This window comes from Leopardus geoffroyi, chromosome D3 (assembly GCF_018350155.1).
Source record: "Leopardus geoffroyi isolate Oge1 chromosome D3, O.geoffroyi_Oge1_pat1.0, whole genome shotgun sequence".
Lineage (NCBI taxonomy): Eukaryota > Metazoa > Chordata > Mammalia > Carnivora > Felidae > Leopardus > Leopardus geoffroyi.
In genome coordinates, this window is record NC_059339.1 from 83476116 (window position 1) to 83494338 (window position 18223).

Here is an 18223-nt window from a genome sequence, read left to right on the forward strand (position 1 = left end):
TTTTTAATTTGTCATCTTGTCCAGAAATTAAGCCTGTGGGAAATAAGACCAAGAATGATCTTCACAGTATGAGAAGACACATAAAATATTTCCTTAATGATTTTTAATTCATTACCTATGAAAATAATAGCATTCGGTATATATCATAGAAATACGCAGTGAGTTATTTCTGTTTTTTTTTAATTTTTTAAACTTTAATTTGCTAAGAACATTGTTAAGATCTATGCTCTTAAAAATTTTTAAGTACACAACACCACATTGTTAACTACAGGCACAGACTTACTCATCTTGTATAACCGACACTTTATATAGGTTGAGCAGCAACTCTCCGATTTTACATTTTTAAATGTGACTTCAGGTGCTTAAAAGTCCATCATATTTCCTTATAGTCCTGCACTAGGTCTCACTTCCTCAAACAAATGTCCTTCTTTTCAGTAATTTTTAAAATATATTTTACATATTATTGTATGGACCTGAGGTTCAGAACGCTATGAAAAATCACAGTGTGAAAGCAGAAATTTCTTCTCCATCATTGTTTTAATTTTTTTTTAACGTTTATTTATTTTTGAGACAGAGAGAGACAGAACATGAACAGGGGAGGGGTAGAGAGAGAGGGAGACACAGAATTGGAAGCAGGCTCCAGGCTCTGAGCCATCAGCCCAGAGCCCGACGCGGGGCTCGAACCCGTGGACCGCGAGATCGTGACCTGAGCTGACGCTTAACTGACTGAACCACCCAGGTGCCCCTCCATCATTGTTTTAAAGTATGGTACCCCACTTGTTTCAATATTGAGATCTTGACTATTGATTTGAGTGTTAGTTTTATCATTTTTTTCTTATGATACTTATTATGGCTGCATTTCATTACCCAGAATTTAAGTTTAATTTTATCAAAGGGCTTCTTAACATCATCAAATGAAAAGTTGGTGTGTATCTTTTTGTTCCTTTGAGATATTGATATAATGGAAAATATTCATAGATCTAATTTTTTTGTTATTCTCCTAAGGATATCGTTTCTGTGCTGTGTATCAGCACTTAATACATTAATAAATTGTTTTTAATTGCAATTCACATATAATGCTTACAGACAGCCATATTCTTAATAACTGTTTTGTGTTTGATTTTATGTTTGCAGGTATTTAATTCTGTCATTTTTTTTTTTTTTTTTTTTTACTATGAGTAAAGCTATTTAAAGTAACCTGAGGAGGCTCCCTTGTTTTGGATGCTTTGGGAAAATTTATATAGCATAGGGATTAGTTGTAATTTATAATTTTGATATTATTTAACTTCGTGGATTTCTTGGCCTCAAGTATTCTCAATAATATTAATGATTATTCTTTGAAACTCTTATTTTTCTTACATCATTTCTTTTGTCTTTTATTATCTTTCATTCCAGCAAATGATTTTTAAGTTTCATTTTGAAATAACTGTAGATTCTCAAAAAATTTCAAAATCAGTGCAGAGTATTTTTTTTTAATTTTTTTTTAACATTTATTTATTTTTGAGACAGAGAGAGAGCATGAACAGGGGAGGGTCAGAGAAAGAGGGAGACACAGAATCCGAAACAGGCTCCAGGCTCTGAGCTGTCAGCACAGAGCCTGACGTGGGGCTTGAACCCACGGATCGCGAGATTATGACCTGAGCCGAAGTCGGCCGCTTAACCGACTGAGCCACCCAGGCGCCCCGCATAGAGTATTTTAAATACTTGTTTCAGTGAACCCAATGGTTACATCTTCCATAACTGTAGTACAATTTCAATTCCTGGAAATTCAGATGGGTACAATAGTGTTAAAGAGAAAATTTCGTCGGTTTTCACTGGCTCTTACATCCATGTACCCGTGCATGTGTGTGTTGGCATGAGTGTGAGTAACTCAAACAATTTGATCTCATGTAAAGACCAGTGTCACCACACCCAATCAGGATACAGAAGAGTTTCATCACCACAGGTGAACTCCTTCATACCCCTCTTTCTTGTCACACCCCCCCCCTCACTCCTTCCTTTTGGAGGATGTACTATAAATGGAATCATAAAGCACATAAGGTTTAGGATATTGCCTTTTTCATGAAACATAATGCCCTTGAGATCCATTGTGCTCTGCATGTATTCATTATCTGTTCCTTTTTATGGCCAGGTAGTATTCCATTTTATGGATGTATCATGCTTTATTTAATCGTTCTCCGGGTAACTGACATGTAGATTATTTCCAGTTTCGGCTGTATTATGAATAGAGTTGCCATGAATATTTTTATGTAAATGTCAGTATTTCTCTGACGTGTGCCACACTCCGCCCAAATGTGTGATTATTAGATTGTACGGTAAGTACATGCTCAGTTTTATAATAAACTGTCAAACTATAATTCACTTTTTACGTCCACCCCCTCACCTCCCAGCATTAGATTATGTCACCGGGTGTTGTTTTTGTAGCCATTCTGGTCGGTGTGTAGTAACATCTCATTGTAATTTTTAACTCCATTCTCCAGATAACTAATTATGGTCAACATCTTTTCGTGTGCTTTTTTGCTTTCCGTATAACCTTGCAGGGAAATGTCTTGTCATGTCTTTTGCCTATTTTATAATTGTGTTATTTAATTTTTTACTGATGAGTTTTAAGAGTTATTTGTATAGTCCGGATATAAATCCATTGAGTAATCTTTGGTTTCCAAATATTTTCTTCCAATCTGTAGATTGTTTTTTTAATCCTTTTAACAGGGATTTCCACATTTTTTTTAATTATTACAAAGTCAATACTTTTTTTTTTTCTTATGGATTGGGCCTTTGGTGCTATATCTAAGAACTCTGTGTAGCCATAGAGAATAGTTTTTTCATGTGTTTACTTCTTTCTAAAAGTTTTACAGCTTTAGGTGTACATATAAATGTATGACACATTTTGAAATAACTTTTGTATAAGGTATGAGGTTTAGGTGGATTTTTCTATTTCTTTCCTATGAATATCTAATTGGCTCAGCAAAATTGGTTGAAAAGACTAGAGAATTTATATGTATCTATGCATTTTCTCTGCAATAGTGTTCACGTTATCCAGATTTCCACATTTTTTAGAACACACAAATATTGTATTATAAAATATGGGTTTTCTGTACCCCTATTGATTTAATTAGTATTTTGTTTGTTTTCATTAGCATACTCAAAGGCTTCATTTTTCTTGTACTACAAATAAATAATCTGGTCAACAAAAAAAAGAAGTGTGTAATTACTTTAAGGAAAAAAAAATGGCAAATGCAATTTATTGAGCTATTGCTCCAAAGATTTAAAAAGCAACAACTTAATCTGTTTCAAACCAATCAAAAAAAAAAAAATCAAGAATCTGACAAAATCAAAACTCCAATAAACAAAACCAAACCAACCACAATAATGTTTATATTGAAATTTGTAACTTTTAAACATTTAGTTTATAAATAACGGATTCCTTTAAGCCTGGAATGAAACACTATTAATCTGTTCGCACCCTCATCTAGCAATCCGCATTGGCAGTTTTGTTTCTGGGTAATGTCACATGTGCACAGACACCTTACAGCTCATTTAGAATCTCTTTAGAAGGGAAATGAGCCCCATGTTAAGAACTTCTAAAACTACTCTTAACTATTCATTTTAATAGTAACAAAATTATTTGTAACAAAGGCCAATGCTACCCATTTTCTCATTTAATAATATTTTATCCTTACTAACTCCTTACACGATAGGAATTATAGGGCCAACGTACGTTTCTTTTTCAAGCGAGGAAATGAGGAAATCGGTAGTCAGTGTGGTGAGATCATCATCTAATCTGGGGAGTGTGTGAGCTAGTAAAATTCTCTTGCTATTATGTCAGGCAATCTTTCTGCCATTGTTGTTTACTGTTGTTTTTGAGGTTTCACTCCCACAGGAGGGGAAACATATTTGAATTAAAAACCACGGTTTTCTACATATGTGATTTTTAGACAATAATGAAGAATACCAATTAGCCCACGAAATGCCCCCAAATTAATACCAGAAAGCAAATGTTCATTGCATTCCTCTCTAAAGTACGCTTTGTCTCTCTAAACATTGGGACAAAACCAGACAGATGAAAAACAAGGGGAACATTTAAAGAACAAATAAGGGGAGGAAAATTATTTTCCTATTCTGTCAATTTTTCTCAAATGGTAAAGAGGCAAATTCACCAAATTCACACAGATACATTCAGTTATCATTGGAAAGCTGTGTGCTTTGTATTGCTTAAGACTACATTAAAGGTTTAGTAGATAATATCACTACAAAAAAAAAAAAGAAAGAGAGAGCAAGAGAGAGAGAGAGAGAGAGAGAAAGACCAAATGCCTATCTTTTCCTTAACTCTGATCACTTTGGTGCCAAGAATGATAACTAAGTAGAAAAAAGTGACTTATTGTTTAGTTTTATAATGTTCTAATGAAGTCAAGCAGTCAATCTCCAACATTCCCAAATAAATTTGTCATTAAGAAATTACTATTTGGAGTTTAAAAAAGAAAGGAAATTAAAATTTTGGGAAGAAACAAGCAAAATCCTATCTAAAATAATTCTAAAACAATATTGTATATAATAGAACATTGATTTAAGACATACTGATCCTCACTGAAATGCATTTGGAAAATTTTAAAGTTTTTAAAATGCTACACTTTGCCCTACCCACTTATTCATAGATTTATATTATAAAAGTGAACCAGCTTAGCTTATGGACAATCTTATAAAGTCTCACACATATAGTCACATCACAAGCTTTAAAAAACAAGTGTCACAATTCAAAGTGTCTCACCCTAATTATTTGTAAATACAAATTTTTAAAATCTGATAATTTTGGTGCCAAAATGAAGGTGATGAGGGAGAATGTTGCTTTTAGAGAATAACTTATCGATTATTCTGGAATCTAATTGCCTTAAATTGTGTGATTTCAAGACTCATTAATCTGGTTGTTCTACTAATCTAGGAGCCAATTTGAAAGGCTGCTTTTCTCAGGGTGCCTGGGTGGCTTGGTCGGTTAAGCGTCCAACTTCCGCTCCGTTCATGATCTCGCGGTTCGTGGGTTTGAGCCCTGCACCGGACTCTGTGCTGACAGCTCAGAGCCTAGAGTCTGCTTCAGATTCTGTTTCCCTCTCTCTCTGTCCCTCCCGCACTCACACTCTTGTCTCTCCTAAAAATAAGTAAACATTAAATAAAAAACAAATAAAAGAAAGACTGCTTTTCCTTTATTGGGTTTAAGGTGCTTTATTGGATAATTGGCATCCCCAAACACCTTTTACTTTGGTTGTTATTCCTAACTTAAGTAAGATCAGCTACATGGGCACATTTTATTTTACACTCATTTTCACCTACTTACTTTGTTTGTATTTCTATACCCATAAATAATTTCATAAATATGTTTTCTATAAATCAATTTTTTAAAAATGCTTACTCTTGATGAATATAAGCAGTAGACATTCTATTTTAAAGGACTAATAGAACTCAGTACTTGATAACAAATAAAAATTATGCAATTTTTAGGAAAAGCAAATTATAGAAAATGATTTGGGTAAACACAGTAGGATCAACATATACTAGAGAAAATTCACTTTCAGAAATAATGAAGGTGTCATCTATAATGGGTATAATGGAGGTGAATATTTCTTCACTGGCAAGCTCACTCATAGTATTTCTGAAAGATCATTTACTACATCAATACCAAGGAACCAGCTGTGAAACAAGATGATTTCTTATCAACCAGCAAGCGCTAGTGTATAATAATAACAGAATAACTTTTTCAGGTTTTTGCAAGTAGTTATTTCCCCATCTATATTTTGGCTTTATATTTCATTAAAATTTACTGATCTCAAGAAAAAGGTATAGAGTTTATGAATATAATTATTGGTCATTAAAAAGACTTACTAAATTCGACACTGCTTTCAAGCATTATATTTTTTATTGCATTTGTTTTGGCATCCTCGGTCTTCTCTGACGCTTCTGATGTTTAAAATCGTTGTTTGCCTCTTTTTGGTATTGTCACCTTTAAATATTGTCCATATTAGGGGCACCTGGGTGACTCCGTCAGTTGAGCATCTGTCTCTTGGTTTCGGCTCAGGTCACCATCTCGCCGTTCTTGGGATTGAGACCCACGTCGGGGTCTGCACTGACAGTGTGGAGCGTGCTTAAGATTCTCTCTCTCTCTCTTCTCTCCCTGTCCCTCCCCTGTGTGCTCTCTCCCTCTCCCTCTCTCTCTCTCTAAGTAAATAAACTTAAATAAATATTGTCTGCATTAATTCAATCATATTTAAGGTAATGAGTTCTGGACTACTCCTAGGATGCATGTCTGTACTAGAAATTCAAAGTATTTGGTTAGAAAAAAGCATCATTTGCCACAGTGTTGCATAGCTTCATACATATATATGTGCCTCAATGCACACACGCACATACGTATGACAGAACTATCCCAACTCATGAATGATGGGTGGGCTTATGATTTGCAATTTGAGCGAAAATTATTTACCTCTGAATACTTGTAATAGTTCTAATTAAAGAAAGCCCTCTGAAAGTGATCATATCTGTGTCCCTCGAAAGTACATGATTTTAAATAACTGAAGCAAATGAACAAAGAGAGAGCAAACAGTGGGAGAGTTTCCTTTAGAGTGATCTTCCACATTGTTGAAAGACCGAGAATAGGGGAGCCACGTAGTGAGAGCAAGAGAGGAAGAGGAAGCAGGATTTTTCTTGATTTTCTGGGGTGGGTATCTCAGCTTTAGTTACTGCCCATTCGATCTGTATGTTCTGCAACACTCCACTGCAATATCACAAAATCTTAGGAAAATGACTGCTTCCGAATCTGAGGCAGGAAATATAAAAAGACGAGCTTGAAGTATCAGTCTGGGTCCAATTGAGGGACAGGAAGCACACAGCAACTTAAAAGGAGGAAGATTAATATAAAGAATGATTAAGCTACCATACGAGAGTAACTATAAAGATAGAATAACTCCAAAGGGTCCTTGGAAGTTCAGTGAAATTATCCAGACGGACAAGTATGGAAGGGAGGCTGTCTCCAAAACAAGCTTTAGGTCTCCTTGGAGAACGTATGCTTGCAGCGTCTTGCTTTCAGGACAAAGGAGTTCACTGGGTGGCCGAGGCCAGAGCTAGTCCACATTCTCCAGGCAAGCAGAACAAACCTCCAGGGTACACGTATGCCGGTGGACAGAAATGCAGAAAAAGCCAGGAGGTCACTGAAGGTGCAAGGTCTAGAGCTCACGGCATCCGCGCTGGGAGGGCGGCATAGAACTCATCGGGCCTGGGAAAGACTTGTATGGTTGCCGAGGGAATATACCTTCAGGACTTTGGGACTATACTTGTGGCTGGACAAAGCCAACTGTGCAGCATGAGAGAGGGAAACTCAGACATGCTGTACACAGGAGCCAGGAAGAGCAGCCCTTTTTCTTCTGCGGTGTTCATTCATTCAGTGCCCTCCTTTGACAAGGCTCAATGTTGCATTCACAATAAAAGAAATGCTCTACAGGGACCAATTCATTATCGCACTATCACAGCGCAGGTACTTTTTAAGCAGGTATTGAAGGATGACTGTGAAGCTACAAAGCAATAAATTAATGAATGGTGGAGCCTAGAACATATTGCTGTACCAGAAACGATGAAAGCAATCAAAGACTAATGGGTCATGTCTAAAGTACACAGAAACTGATACGAATGCCTGAAGATCTGTTTGTCGTACCATTCTTGGTCCATTTATAATTCTCTTTGTGATGTAGATTGCTTACATCTTGTTGTTTCGTTTCCACGTGTGTAGGTGTGTACACATAGGTGAGCACAGGTGTGCATTCTCTAAACTATACCATGTGGGGATTTTGGACCATCACAGAGGCCTGCTCTTTTTTGAAGAGTGTTGAGGGGAAGGAGAGAGTGGGAGAAGAAAGAGGGAACTTCACTTTGGGATGTTTAATGTAAACAAATTCACACCACACTCCATCTTTGTTGGCACAAAGTCTCCCTGAGATTTTGCTATTATGAGGTTATCTACCCTACCCCATTTTCCAAATTTTATGTTCTCCATATTTCATTCTATCCCACCTTTTTTTTTGGAAGTTACTTAGGGGTATCTCAGGTCAGGAGGTACATCATAGATGGTTCCTTTTTTTCTTTGCGTTCCATTCACTTTCTCATTCCTGAGTCCAGAGAAGAGATTCTTTCCTGTCTGCCTCCACACCCCAATTTCCTGTTTGCAATCTGGAGAAGTACATTCTGCTCCTGCATCTTTCCTTGGCTTAGTCAAGAATTCATACTATGTGACGTATATTTGCCAACTTGTGTTTTGATGGTGTAGCTGCTTTCTTACTTTATTAATCAACTCTTTATTCTTAAATAGAGTAAAATGCATTTCCTCTGCTGGGGTGCCTGGGTGGCTCAGTTGGTTAAGCTTCTGACATCGGCTGAGGTCATGATCTCACGGTTTGTGGGTTCGAGCCCCGTGTCAGGCTCTGTGCTGACAGTCAGATCCTGGAGTCTGCTTCGGATTCTGTGTCTCCCTCTCTCTGCCCCTCCCCTCCTCATGATCTGTCTCTGTCTCTCAAAAATAAATAAACGTCAAAAAATAATAAAAAAAATAAACTGAATGCTTCTACTATTTTGCTTATAAACACTATTAAATTAAAAATAATTATGTTGTCTGCATACAAATCATTTCAGTTACACAGGATATGCTTTATTATCTGTTAAAGCAAATATTTTTTGAGAGCTTACTCCATTAAGTTGTAAGTTTCGCACATTGCTATCTGATTTTTTAGGAACAAGTAAGAGATTAGGAGCACTTTTGAAAGAGGGAGGTACGTATTGATCTTAGGTGCTTGGCTTCGATTGTACTTGAAGGAAGCCTACCAAGTCAATTTCAAACAAGAAATGTGAGCCCAACTCAATCGATTCCACATGTAATGTCTGAGTAAACGTGGCACAAACGATGACAATTCAGGAGCCATAAGCGCCCTAACACCCACATTATTAAATAAGGCATCACCCACCATGTGTTAAGAAGAAAATATCTATGGTACTGTTGGATATATCGGCAGCCCTCGTAATCTGTACATTGATTTCAATTTATAAACCACAGTGTGTGTAGCAATGTGGGGGAGGGGGGGCTTTGGCTTCCCCTTAGATTTGAGTGGAGGACCATTGCAAGTAGCCATGCTGTGTATCATTCTTTCAGGTACTTAAAGACGTTGGACAAGTTTCTAAATTCAATAGTGACACATAGGAGTTTCCTGACTTCTTTGATGATTCTTGGCCTTCCTCCTTAAAGGGAACTGATTATGAAATAGCACTGACCAGTGTCATTTTTTCTGTGTTTGAACTATGCATATCCTAGAAAGGAGCTGAGATTCAGTTGTATTGATTTCACATTTATTTTTGTCATTAAAATTGGAGGTAATTATTTATTAGTACAGAATTTTTTTTGGAAAACCACGTGTTTTCTATTGGTTTTTGTATTGTGCAAATAATCTAAGGATAGCTAGTCTCTATAATTATCTGGGCATCATTAAAAGAAGCATCATTCTTGGACACAGACACAAATTATAATCTTTGCTCAATCTCTCCTAAGCTACATGATGTTGAAAATGTTACCAAACTTTTATACATCTGTAAAATTATAAAAAAGTATAGCATGTCGTAGATTTCCCATATAGCATTTAACCCCTAGCTAGTCACATAAGAATTCCATGCCGCTACATCCGACAGACATATTTCTTCCTCCACAGAGTTCAACTCTCAACATACCTTTCAAGTTTGTTGCATCAAAAATTAGCATTCGAGTTTCTTGTTGAGCAGTTCTACTTAGTTTTTAAAGATTGGTATTTCATTTTTTTTTTTCATTTAGAACTGTTCCTAATAATAAGGAAACATTAACTTATTAGGAAATAAATAATCTTACCTTCCATTACTGAAGGGGTACATTAGACACTTTTATAAATCAAGAATGTATTAAAGGAACTTAGTGATCCTTTTGATGCCTTGAACATCTTGCTATTTAATCATCTTTGCAAATCATTTCATCATTACTTGTAAATATTTCCTAATCTAATGTGCTTTTAAAAGACTTACATGTAACTTGCAAGATGAATGGCCTGGAAGGATGATATAATAATGAAATAAATCTTCCCCATTGTATCATTCTCTCCTTCCTGTTCTTTAAATGTGTTGCTTATTTACATCATCGCTCAAAAAGGCATCAAAAAACTTATACACTATCTTCTTAGTTTGATTTTATTTTTTCTTTAAAAACAGTTGAAAATTCGAAATGCTTCCTTTTACATTTATAATGACAGAGGGAAAAAACTGACAGAGGAAGTCATCTCACAGTAATTTGTGAATAGATGAAACCCAAAAGCAGAAACCAGCACTATAGACCCAAGATGATGGAGAAACCGATCACGTATTAAAAAAGAGTGTTTGAGACTGAGTCGTCAGATGAAGATAAAACAGATGAATATTCTCAAAATCAAGAATCAGCAAATGAACAATATGAATTTAAGGATAAAGGGAAAATATAGTAATCATCCTTTTAGTCATTCAACAGGAAGGACTTCATCACACGATATTTTGTGATAAGAATCTGGGCCGTTCTCTTTTGCTAAAAATAAACAGGACAGTAGTTTTTCGTCTTTTATAAGTGTTTTGCACCAAAATCTACTTGATTTATCCTGCAAATGGAAAACTACTGAAGGCAGAATGTATCTAAATGTAACCAGAAGGACGGAAATGCAATGGAAATTTTCTTTAACTAGAGTGATTATTATATTTGCTGTTTATAAATCTAAAGATTAAATGCTTTGCAATCATGAAGGAAAGAATATAGCCATTCTTTCTTCAACAAAAATATGAGCTATGAAAGATATTTTAAATTTCTTGAAGTATTACATACCCACAAATGCATATTTATCATGTTTATATTTTGTTAACATTGACCAAGAGGACCATAGCATTGCCTTCAGCCTGACTCAATTTTCGACACATTTCTTCCTGACTAGGGGCTCCTGCCCTCCATTTTCCTAGACCAATTACAATAGATTCTTTCTTTTTGCAAATTCTTTCTCTGCCCCTTGGTAATGTAGATAAATCTTCTCCCAAACTTCCAATTTTAGAAATCAGGCTGGTCTTTCTTAACACCCTGAAAACCATCCCTTTGAAATGTAGACATCCATTAAGATAGGACCCCTATCTCTCAGTCTCTATGGGAGGGTGGGAAGTTAACTTCTGTAAGAGCCAATTACACAAATGGCCTAATCACATGGGCCAACCTCCCCTTCCCCCAATGTGTCCCCTAGTCCTTCTCTTCACTAACTCAGCCCAGTGTTAAAAACTCTCCTGTGTTTTGTTTCAAAGTTAAGTGCATCTGTCTCCCCTATTCCAATAGTCTTGGCCTTTATTGCAGTAATATGATTTACCATTAAATTCTGTCATGATTTGCCATTCCTAACAAGCATCCAGTGAGATTTCTCTTTGCCACATTTTAATAAAGTTATTTTGCACTGTCATTTTATTTATAGAGCTGTGAGTTACTTATACAAATTACATATTTTTAAAGAATAAATTTGACCATATGGTACTATGAGGATGATTTTTTTTTCTTTCCTAGAATAGTGGGAATGAAGTCTACTGACACTTCCTCCTCAAAAAATGTTGCATTCATGCACCTCTGCATCAACAGTCTTGTTTCTTTCCTATATGACGGGTCACGCCTACTCAGTCTACTTTGCTGTCTTCTCTTTCTTTACTGAATCCTTCAATATTGCCATTCCCAAAGGCTCTGCCCTATGTTCTTTCATACTCTCACTTTATATTTTCTTCCTGGCACGTGACAAGTATTGACTACAAATGTTCTAGTAAGTCTAAAATCTCTACTGTTAAATTCAATGGGATCTTTTCTTTTCTGCTTTTACCTGAACTGTAAGCAGAAAATAAAACAGGTTATAACCCTTTCCTCCTTAGAATACTTTTTTTTTGTTTCGATGTTATCATATTTTCCTGGTTTGCTCCTTGCAAATTTCATTTTCTAGTGCGTCCCGACCCCCAAACACCAGTATTGGAGCATTCAGGTTTCAGTCTTTACACTGATTCTTGACTCTGTCCATACTCTCTCCTAAAGGGATTTCATCATACTGCAACGTTTTAAACATACTATGCAAGGCTAAAAAATTAAAATGTATATCCCTAGAGAATTATAGAAAAAATACTCTTTATTTCAAGAACTATTGTCTTCATGCTTTGTTCATTTATTCAAGTAGTTATTATTGGGAACCACACTGCATGTTGTCGAGAATACAAAAATAAACTCACTCACTGTTCACAAGTATCTTGGAATCCAGGAAACATGTTAAACTAGAGATGACACATTTCACAAATATATAAGGTCTATTCAAACTAGGAATAGAGAGGCAACAAAATATAATGGTTCTATGCATCTATTCTGATGCCAACACTTGGTATAAAATCTCTCTGTCTTAGGAAGCAACAACTTCTCTGGGCCCCTTAACCTGGAAAATGATATATTTCCCTCACATTTTTTCAAATTTTTGAGGATTGGTTTAATGTTTATGATGTTGCTAGAATCATGTCTGGGACATTGTAAATATATACTTGTTTATTTGTATTTTATTTATTTATTTATTTATTTATTTTAGTATTTCAAGGTTTCTTTAAGAGTTTTTTTTTTTAAGTTTATTTATTTATTTAGAGAAAGGGGGCAGAGAGAGAGAGCTGAGAGGGGAGGAGCAGAGAGAAAGAGAGAATCCCAAGTGGGCTCCACGCTATCAGTGCAGAGTCCAGTGTGGGACTAGATCTCATAAACGGAGAGATCATGACCTGAGCCAAGATCAAGAGTCGGACGCTTAAGCAACTGACCAGCCAGGCACCCCTCAAATCTTCATTTAAATTTTAGTTAGTTAACATATTATGTAATATTCATTTGCTCATCACAAGTACCCTCCTTAATACCCATCTAGCCCAACCCCCACCCACCTTCTCTCCAGTAACTCTCAGTTGGTTCTCTATAGTTAAGAGTCTCTTATGGTTTGGGGCGCCTGGGTGGCTGAGTCGGTTGAGCGACCGACTTCAGCTTGGGTCATGATCTCATGGTTTGTGAGTTCGAGCCCCACGTCGGGCTCTGTGCTGACAGCTCAGAGCCTGGAGCCTGCTTCAGATTCTGTGTCTCCCTCTCTCTCTGCCCCTCCCCCTCTCAAGCTCTGTCTCTCCCTGTCTCAGAAATAAATAAACATTAAAAAAAAATTAAAAAAAAAAAAAGAGTCTCTTATGGTTTGCTTCTCTTTGTTTCTCCGTCTCTCTTTTCCCTTTCCCCTATCTTTATCTGCTTGGTTTCTCTAAAACAGTTTGATTATGTGGCATGTGAGTTCACTTTTGCAGTACAGTTAAAATTCCAATAGGAATAGACAGGGGCATTCCAGAAAGAAGATTTGATACGAAAAAAACTCTGAAGTAGAAACTGTAATTTCTATTTTGCATGACAAGCAATTCAGAGTATGAAGAGGAAAGTATCTACATTTTTTTTTTTTTTTTTACAAAGTAAGATAGATAAATTGTGGCTAAATCAAAGAGAATGTTAAACACCAGACCAGTGAGTTTTACACTTCTATGTGCCGGTATTGGAAAATTCATTGAAATTTTTAAGCACTGAAGTCAGAAAACTGTGCTGTAGGGAATTCCAGCTGCTCTGCCCTTTTCTGTGAATTCGTCTTTGCCCTAATGCCTGGCTGGGGCCTCCTGTGATCATGGCGCCACTAGTCCTTGAGCAGTGACTAGAAAACAAAACAAGGGGTGCCTGGGTGGCTCAGTCGGTTAAGCGTCTGACTTCGGCTCAGGTCATGATCTCGCGGTCCGTGGGTTCGAGCCCCACGTCGGGCTCTGTGCTGACAGCTCAGAGCCTGGAGCCTGTTTCAGATTCCGTGTTTCCCTCTCCCTCTCTGCACCTCCCCCGTTCATGCTCTGTCTCTCTCTGTCTCAAAAATAAACATTAAAAAAATTAAAAAAAAAAAAAAGAAACCAAAACGAAACCAAACCACAAATACTCTTCTCAAAAGAGGTGAGTATTCCACAATATTACAAGTGTACTGACTTCTGAGTTCTTGCTTCTGAGCCAGAATCTGGGCAAAGAGTAAAGACACGAGTAAACTCTAATGCAATGGTGGAGGGGGCCAGTTCCTACTAGCAATGTGTATTTCCATCTTCTCACATGATGCAAAAACTGAAAAGGTTGTTATAAACGTGACTCATGACAGTTGTTACAAACAACAGTTGAGAGTTAGAATAAAGGCGCTGGTGTCATCATCAAAGTTAAGTAGCATCACCCTACACGTGTTCATCACCTAAGGCTGGGGCGCTGGTCTCAAGTCTCTTGTGATGTGAACTGCGTTATCTCCCAAATCTTCCCTCCACCTCAGCCCAGCTGAGATCAATGAACATGCAGCTTTACTGGGTAAGTGGAGTTACCACCCTGGACATTTATAGACATAAGTGTATAGAAAATGCAGTAAGTGAAGCTTATTTTTTTAAGTTTGGAAATAGCTGTCTAATCAGGGGGACACTCTGAACACATGCACACTTATGTAAAGTCATAAAATATTTAAACTTTAAAGAACTTATATTACAGTAACTACAAACTGTAATCATGCTTATAATAATTGTAAAAATATAAGTTATCCTAAATACAGAAATGTAAGATGTAGAGATTTAGAAAATTATAAGATATATTATTTCCAACATTATTTTAATTTTGAGTTTATGATATGTGTTGATGTGTCCAGTTAGACAGATGTGTTTGAAAAGTCTGAGAAAAGCAGATATGTTAAATTTCTAAGTATATAATCTATTTATAATGCCAAGTTCAAAGAAATGTCTAAACTCAGTTTCTATAGGAGTCATGGGTAGCAAGCAGGTCATTTGCATTCTGTTTCTGTGATTCGTTTTAAACTATACTGTCTGTTCACAAGTTTCTAAGTTAGTTTGATTCTGGATCTGGGGGCAGGGTCTCTCTGAAAGTTTTATATTAACCTTTTACTTTATCAAAAACCCTGGATCCTAACCAATTCAAAACAAGTAGCTAAAGTTTAAATTCATTTATATGTTTATTATAATTTTATTATTATCTTAAAATTAGGATATGCTTTAGGCAAGACTCGAGAATTATTTCTGGAATAAAACATATTCTAAAATAAACATAGCCAAATAAATTTCAGAACACATTTTAAGAGCTACTAATGATTTCCTTTATGCTACCGTTGAACAATCCATAACAATTCAGAAAAGCTTAATTCTTAAAATATGCCTATTTCTTACAATATTAAGTATCTGAATATAAAGCATAATGTTGGCTATTATTATTTATTGGTAGAAAATTAAAATTTCGATCTTTGTAAAATCCAAATTGTCTTCAACTAGCTTTGTTGATAAATTTGAATCTACTGAAATAATTGATTTTATAGTAAATATATATACATATAATCGCTTACATACATATATACATGCATATGTACACATACGTACATACATTCAGTATTCTGAAAACTAGTTTATATATTTTTAAAAATGTTTTAGGACATTTAATAAGCTCCCACAGTTGCAAACGATACTTAAGGTTATTGTGTAGTGGAACTGAAAACAAAGAACCATCTGTTTTTAGCTCTACTTTTTGCAAATGAAAAGAGCGAGTTCCACAAGAGAAAATACGTGAAATAAATAGTGAAGTAAAAATAAACGAGCAAAGAACGAACGAACGAAGGAAAGAAAGAGGAGGGAAGGACTTTGAAGTAACGGTGATATATCTCAAACTAAGTATGCTTTCTATCTTTACATAGCTAGCAATTAAATTGAAATTAGGTTTTTGGGGGAATTGATATGTCTGACATAATAGTTATAAGCTACAGAAAAATCCCAGCACTTTTTCTTCATGTTTATGTTTGTATATCATGTTTCTTTATGCCATGATGAATGAAAAAATAAAAATTAATTAATATGTGATTATTTATTTTATAGAATTACAAAAAAAAAGAACATTTCTTTATCACATTGACAAAATGTAAAAGATTTACTACGAATTCCCAGTGTTAGCAGATTTTTCAAAAATTTGAGGAATCTGGAAGTAGAAAGCTTGAAGGTTACATTTTATTTTTTTGAAAAGAAATTTAAATTATACATAACTTATGACATAAGAGCATGTAATTCATACAGTTAAATAAAACTTACTTTTATCATTTCAAAATGGGAGGAATAGTGACAAAAGCTATTATATATAATATATGGCAATGTTTAGACATTAGCAATTTATTGCAAGTCCTTACCTGACCAGGGTCTGCATTTTCACAAACATATGTGTCATAGTATTCAGAGAACTCGGGAGCATGATCATTAATATTAAGAACTTGCACATACACAGGAACTGCAGAAATTTGTTGCACATTGTCTGCAAATTGATTAAACAGAATGAAAATAAAGAATGTTAATGCTCTCTTTAGGGGGGAAAATGGTTATGATAATTGCATTAGAGACTGGGTGGTATATTTTTATTTTCCTTGAATAAAAGACATCCAAGCACATGATCTATTTATCAATCATATATTTACCAATAGTAGCTGAGGAAAAAATGTCCTCAACACATTCAACTCAACCAATACTAATCAAGTGCCTTTTACCTGCCAAGGACTCTAGTTAGAGCTGATGAGAAAAAGTAGTGAAAAAGATGGACAGGTATAGGAACACCTTCCTAACTCTAGCAACTGTTGAACATATGTGTATCAATGCATTTAATTCTGATATATATATATCAGAATATATATATATATATATATACCAGAATATATATATATATCAGAATTAAATGTAAATTAAATTAATTGAACTTAAAAACTTAAATTAAATTAATAATATAATTATAATTATATAAATTATATAATTTATATAATTTATATATATAAATATATATATTTATTAGTTTATATTTATTAGTATATATTTATTAGTTTATATTTATTAGTATATATTTTATTAGTTTATATTTATTAGTATATATTTATTAGTATATATATATTAGTATGTATTTATTAGTATATATTTATTTACTAAATATATTATATTTACTAATTTATTATTAGTATATATATTAGTATATATTTATTAGTATATATTTATTTGTGTATATATTTATTAGTTTATATTTATTAGTATATATTTATTAGTTTTATTTATAATATTTATATAAATATTATATATTTATTAGTTCCACAAATTACAGTTAAATGGCTGGCCTAAGGTTATAGCTGATATAGAATAGTCAGTTTAAAAAGCCAGCAGTAAGGTCTCTAAATAGCACTGTTTGGTCAAGTATTAAAAAAAAAAGAATAAGGATCTAAATACATTTGAAAATAATTACAATAAAATCTAGGTAAAGTTTTATGTATACATTGAATTGGGAAGATTTTCTGAAGTGAGTCAAGAAATACAGAAACTATGAAGGGATGGAAATATATGGTTAAATACATTTTTAAATGTGCCCCCCCCAAAAAAAAGTAAAAACAACAACGACAACAACAAAACACCATTGATCTGGAAAAATGTTTGCATCATAACGTGAAATTTTAATAGCTCTAATTTTCAAATTCCAACAGTCGATATGAAAAAAAAAATGGGGGGAAATAACCACAAACCAGAAATTTGTGGATGAGAATATACAAATAATCGATGCCAGGGTTCTTCAACCTCATCACTGCTGATATTTTGGACTGGACAGTTCTGTTTGCAGGGGTGAGGGTGGGAGAGGGCTGTCCTGTGCTTAGCATCATCTCTGACCTCCATTAACTAAATGCCAGTAGCATCCATGCCCCTAATTGTGACAATCAAAGTTGACTTCAGACATTGTCAAAGGTATTAGGAGGCAAAACCGTGCACATTTGAAACACTGCTCTATCGTAATATTAACAAACACTCTGGCTCACCAGCAGTGAGGACAATGATGCCTTAGTCCATGGGTTCTATGTTAAATATGGAAAACAGAGACAGTGCTGGAGGAGTACTGAAAAATAACAAGGATGTAAACCTTTTCCAGAATCTAATCTGGCAGTAGATGGTAAGAGTTAAACTACAGGTATCTTTGACCCCATAATTCCTTAGGGAAACCTGTGCTATGGTCCAAGGTACTAATACATACAAAGAAAGAGTAGGGGATCCGATTCATTTATTCTACATTTTT

The 18223-nt window shown here is 34.9% G+C and overlaps 1 protein-coding gene across 3 annotated transcripts in view; it reads right to left on the bottom strand.

The window, feature by feature from the left end:
* CDH19 (cadherin 19) overlaps nucleotides 1-18223 on the bottom strand; it is a 104077-nt gene that overhangs the window by 16004 nt on the left and 69850 nt on the right. For 2 of the 3 annotated variants that reach the window (XM_045457103.1, XM_045457102.1), the window contains exon 9: nucleotides 16320-16441. In XM_045457103.1, coding sequence (XP_045313059.1) covers nucleotides 16320-16441 — 122 coding nt within the window. Of the gene's footprint in view, nucleotides 1-15985; nucleotides 16115-16319; nucleotides 16442-18223 lie in introns of those variants that run through there. The other variant, XM_045457104.1, reaches the window with a different exon arrangement.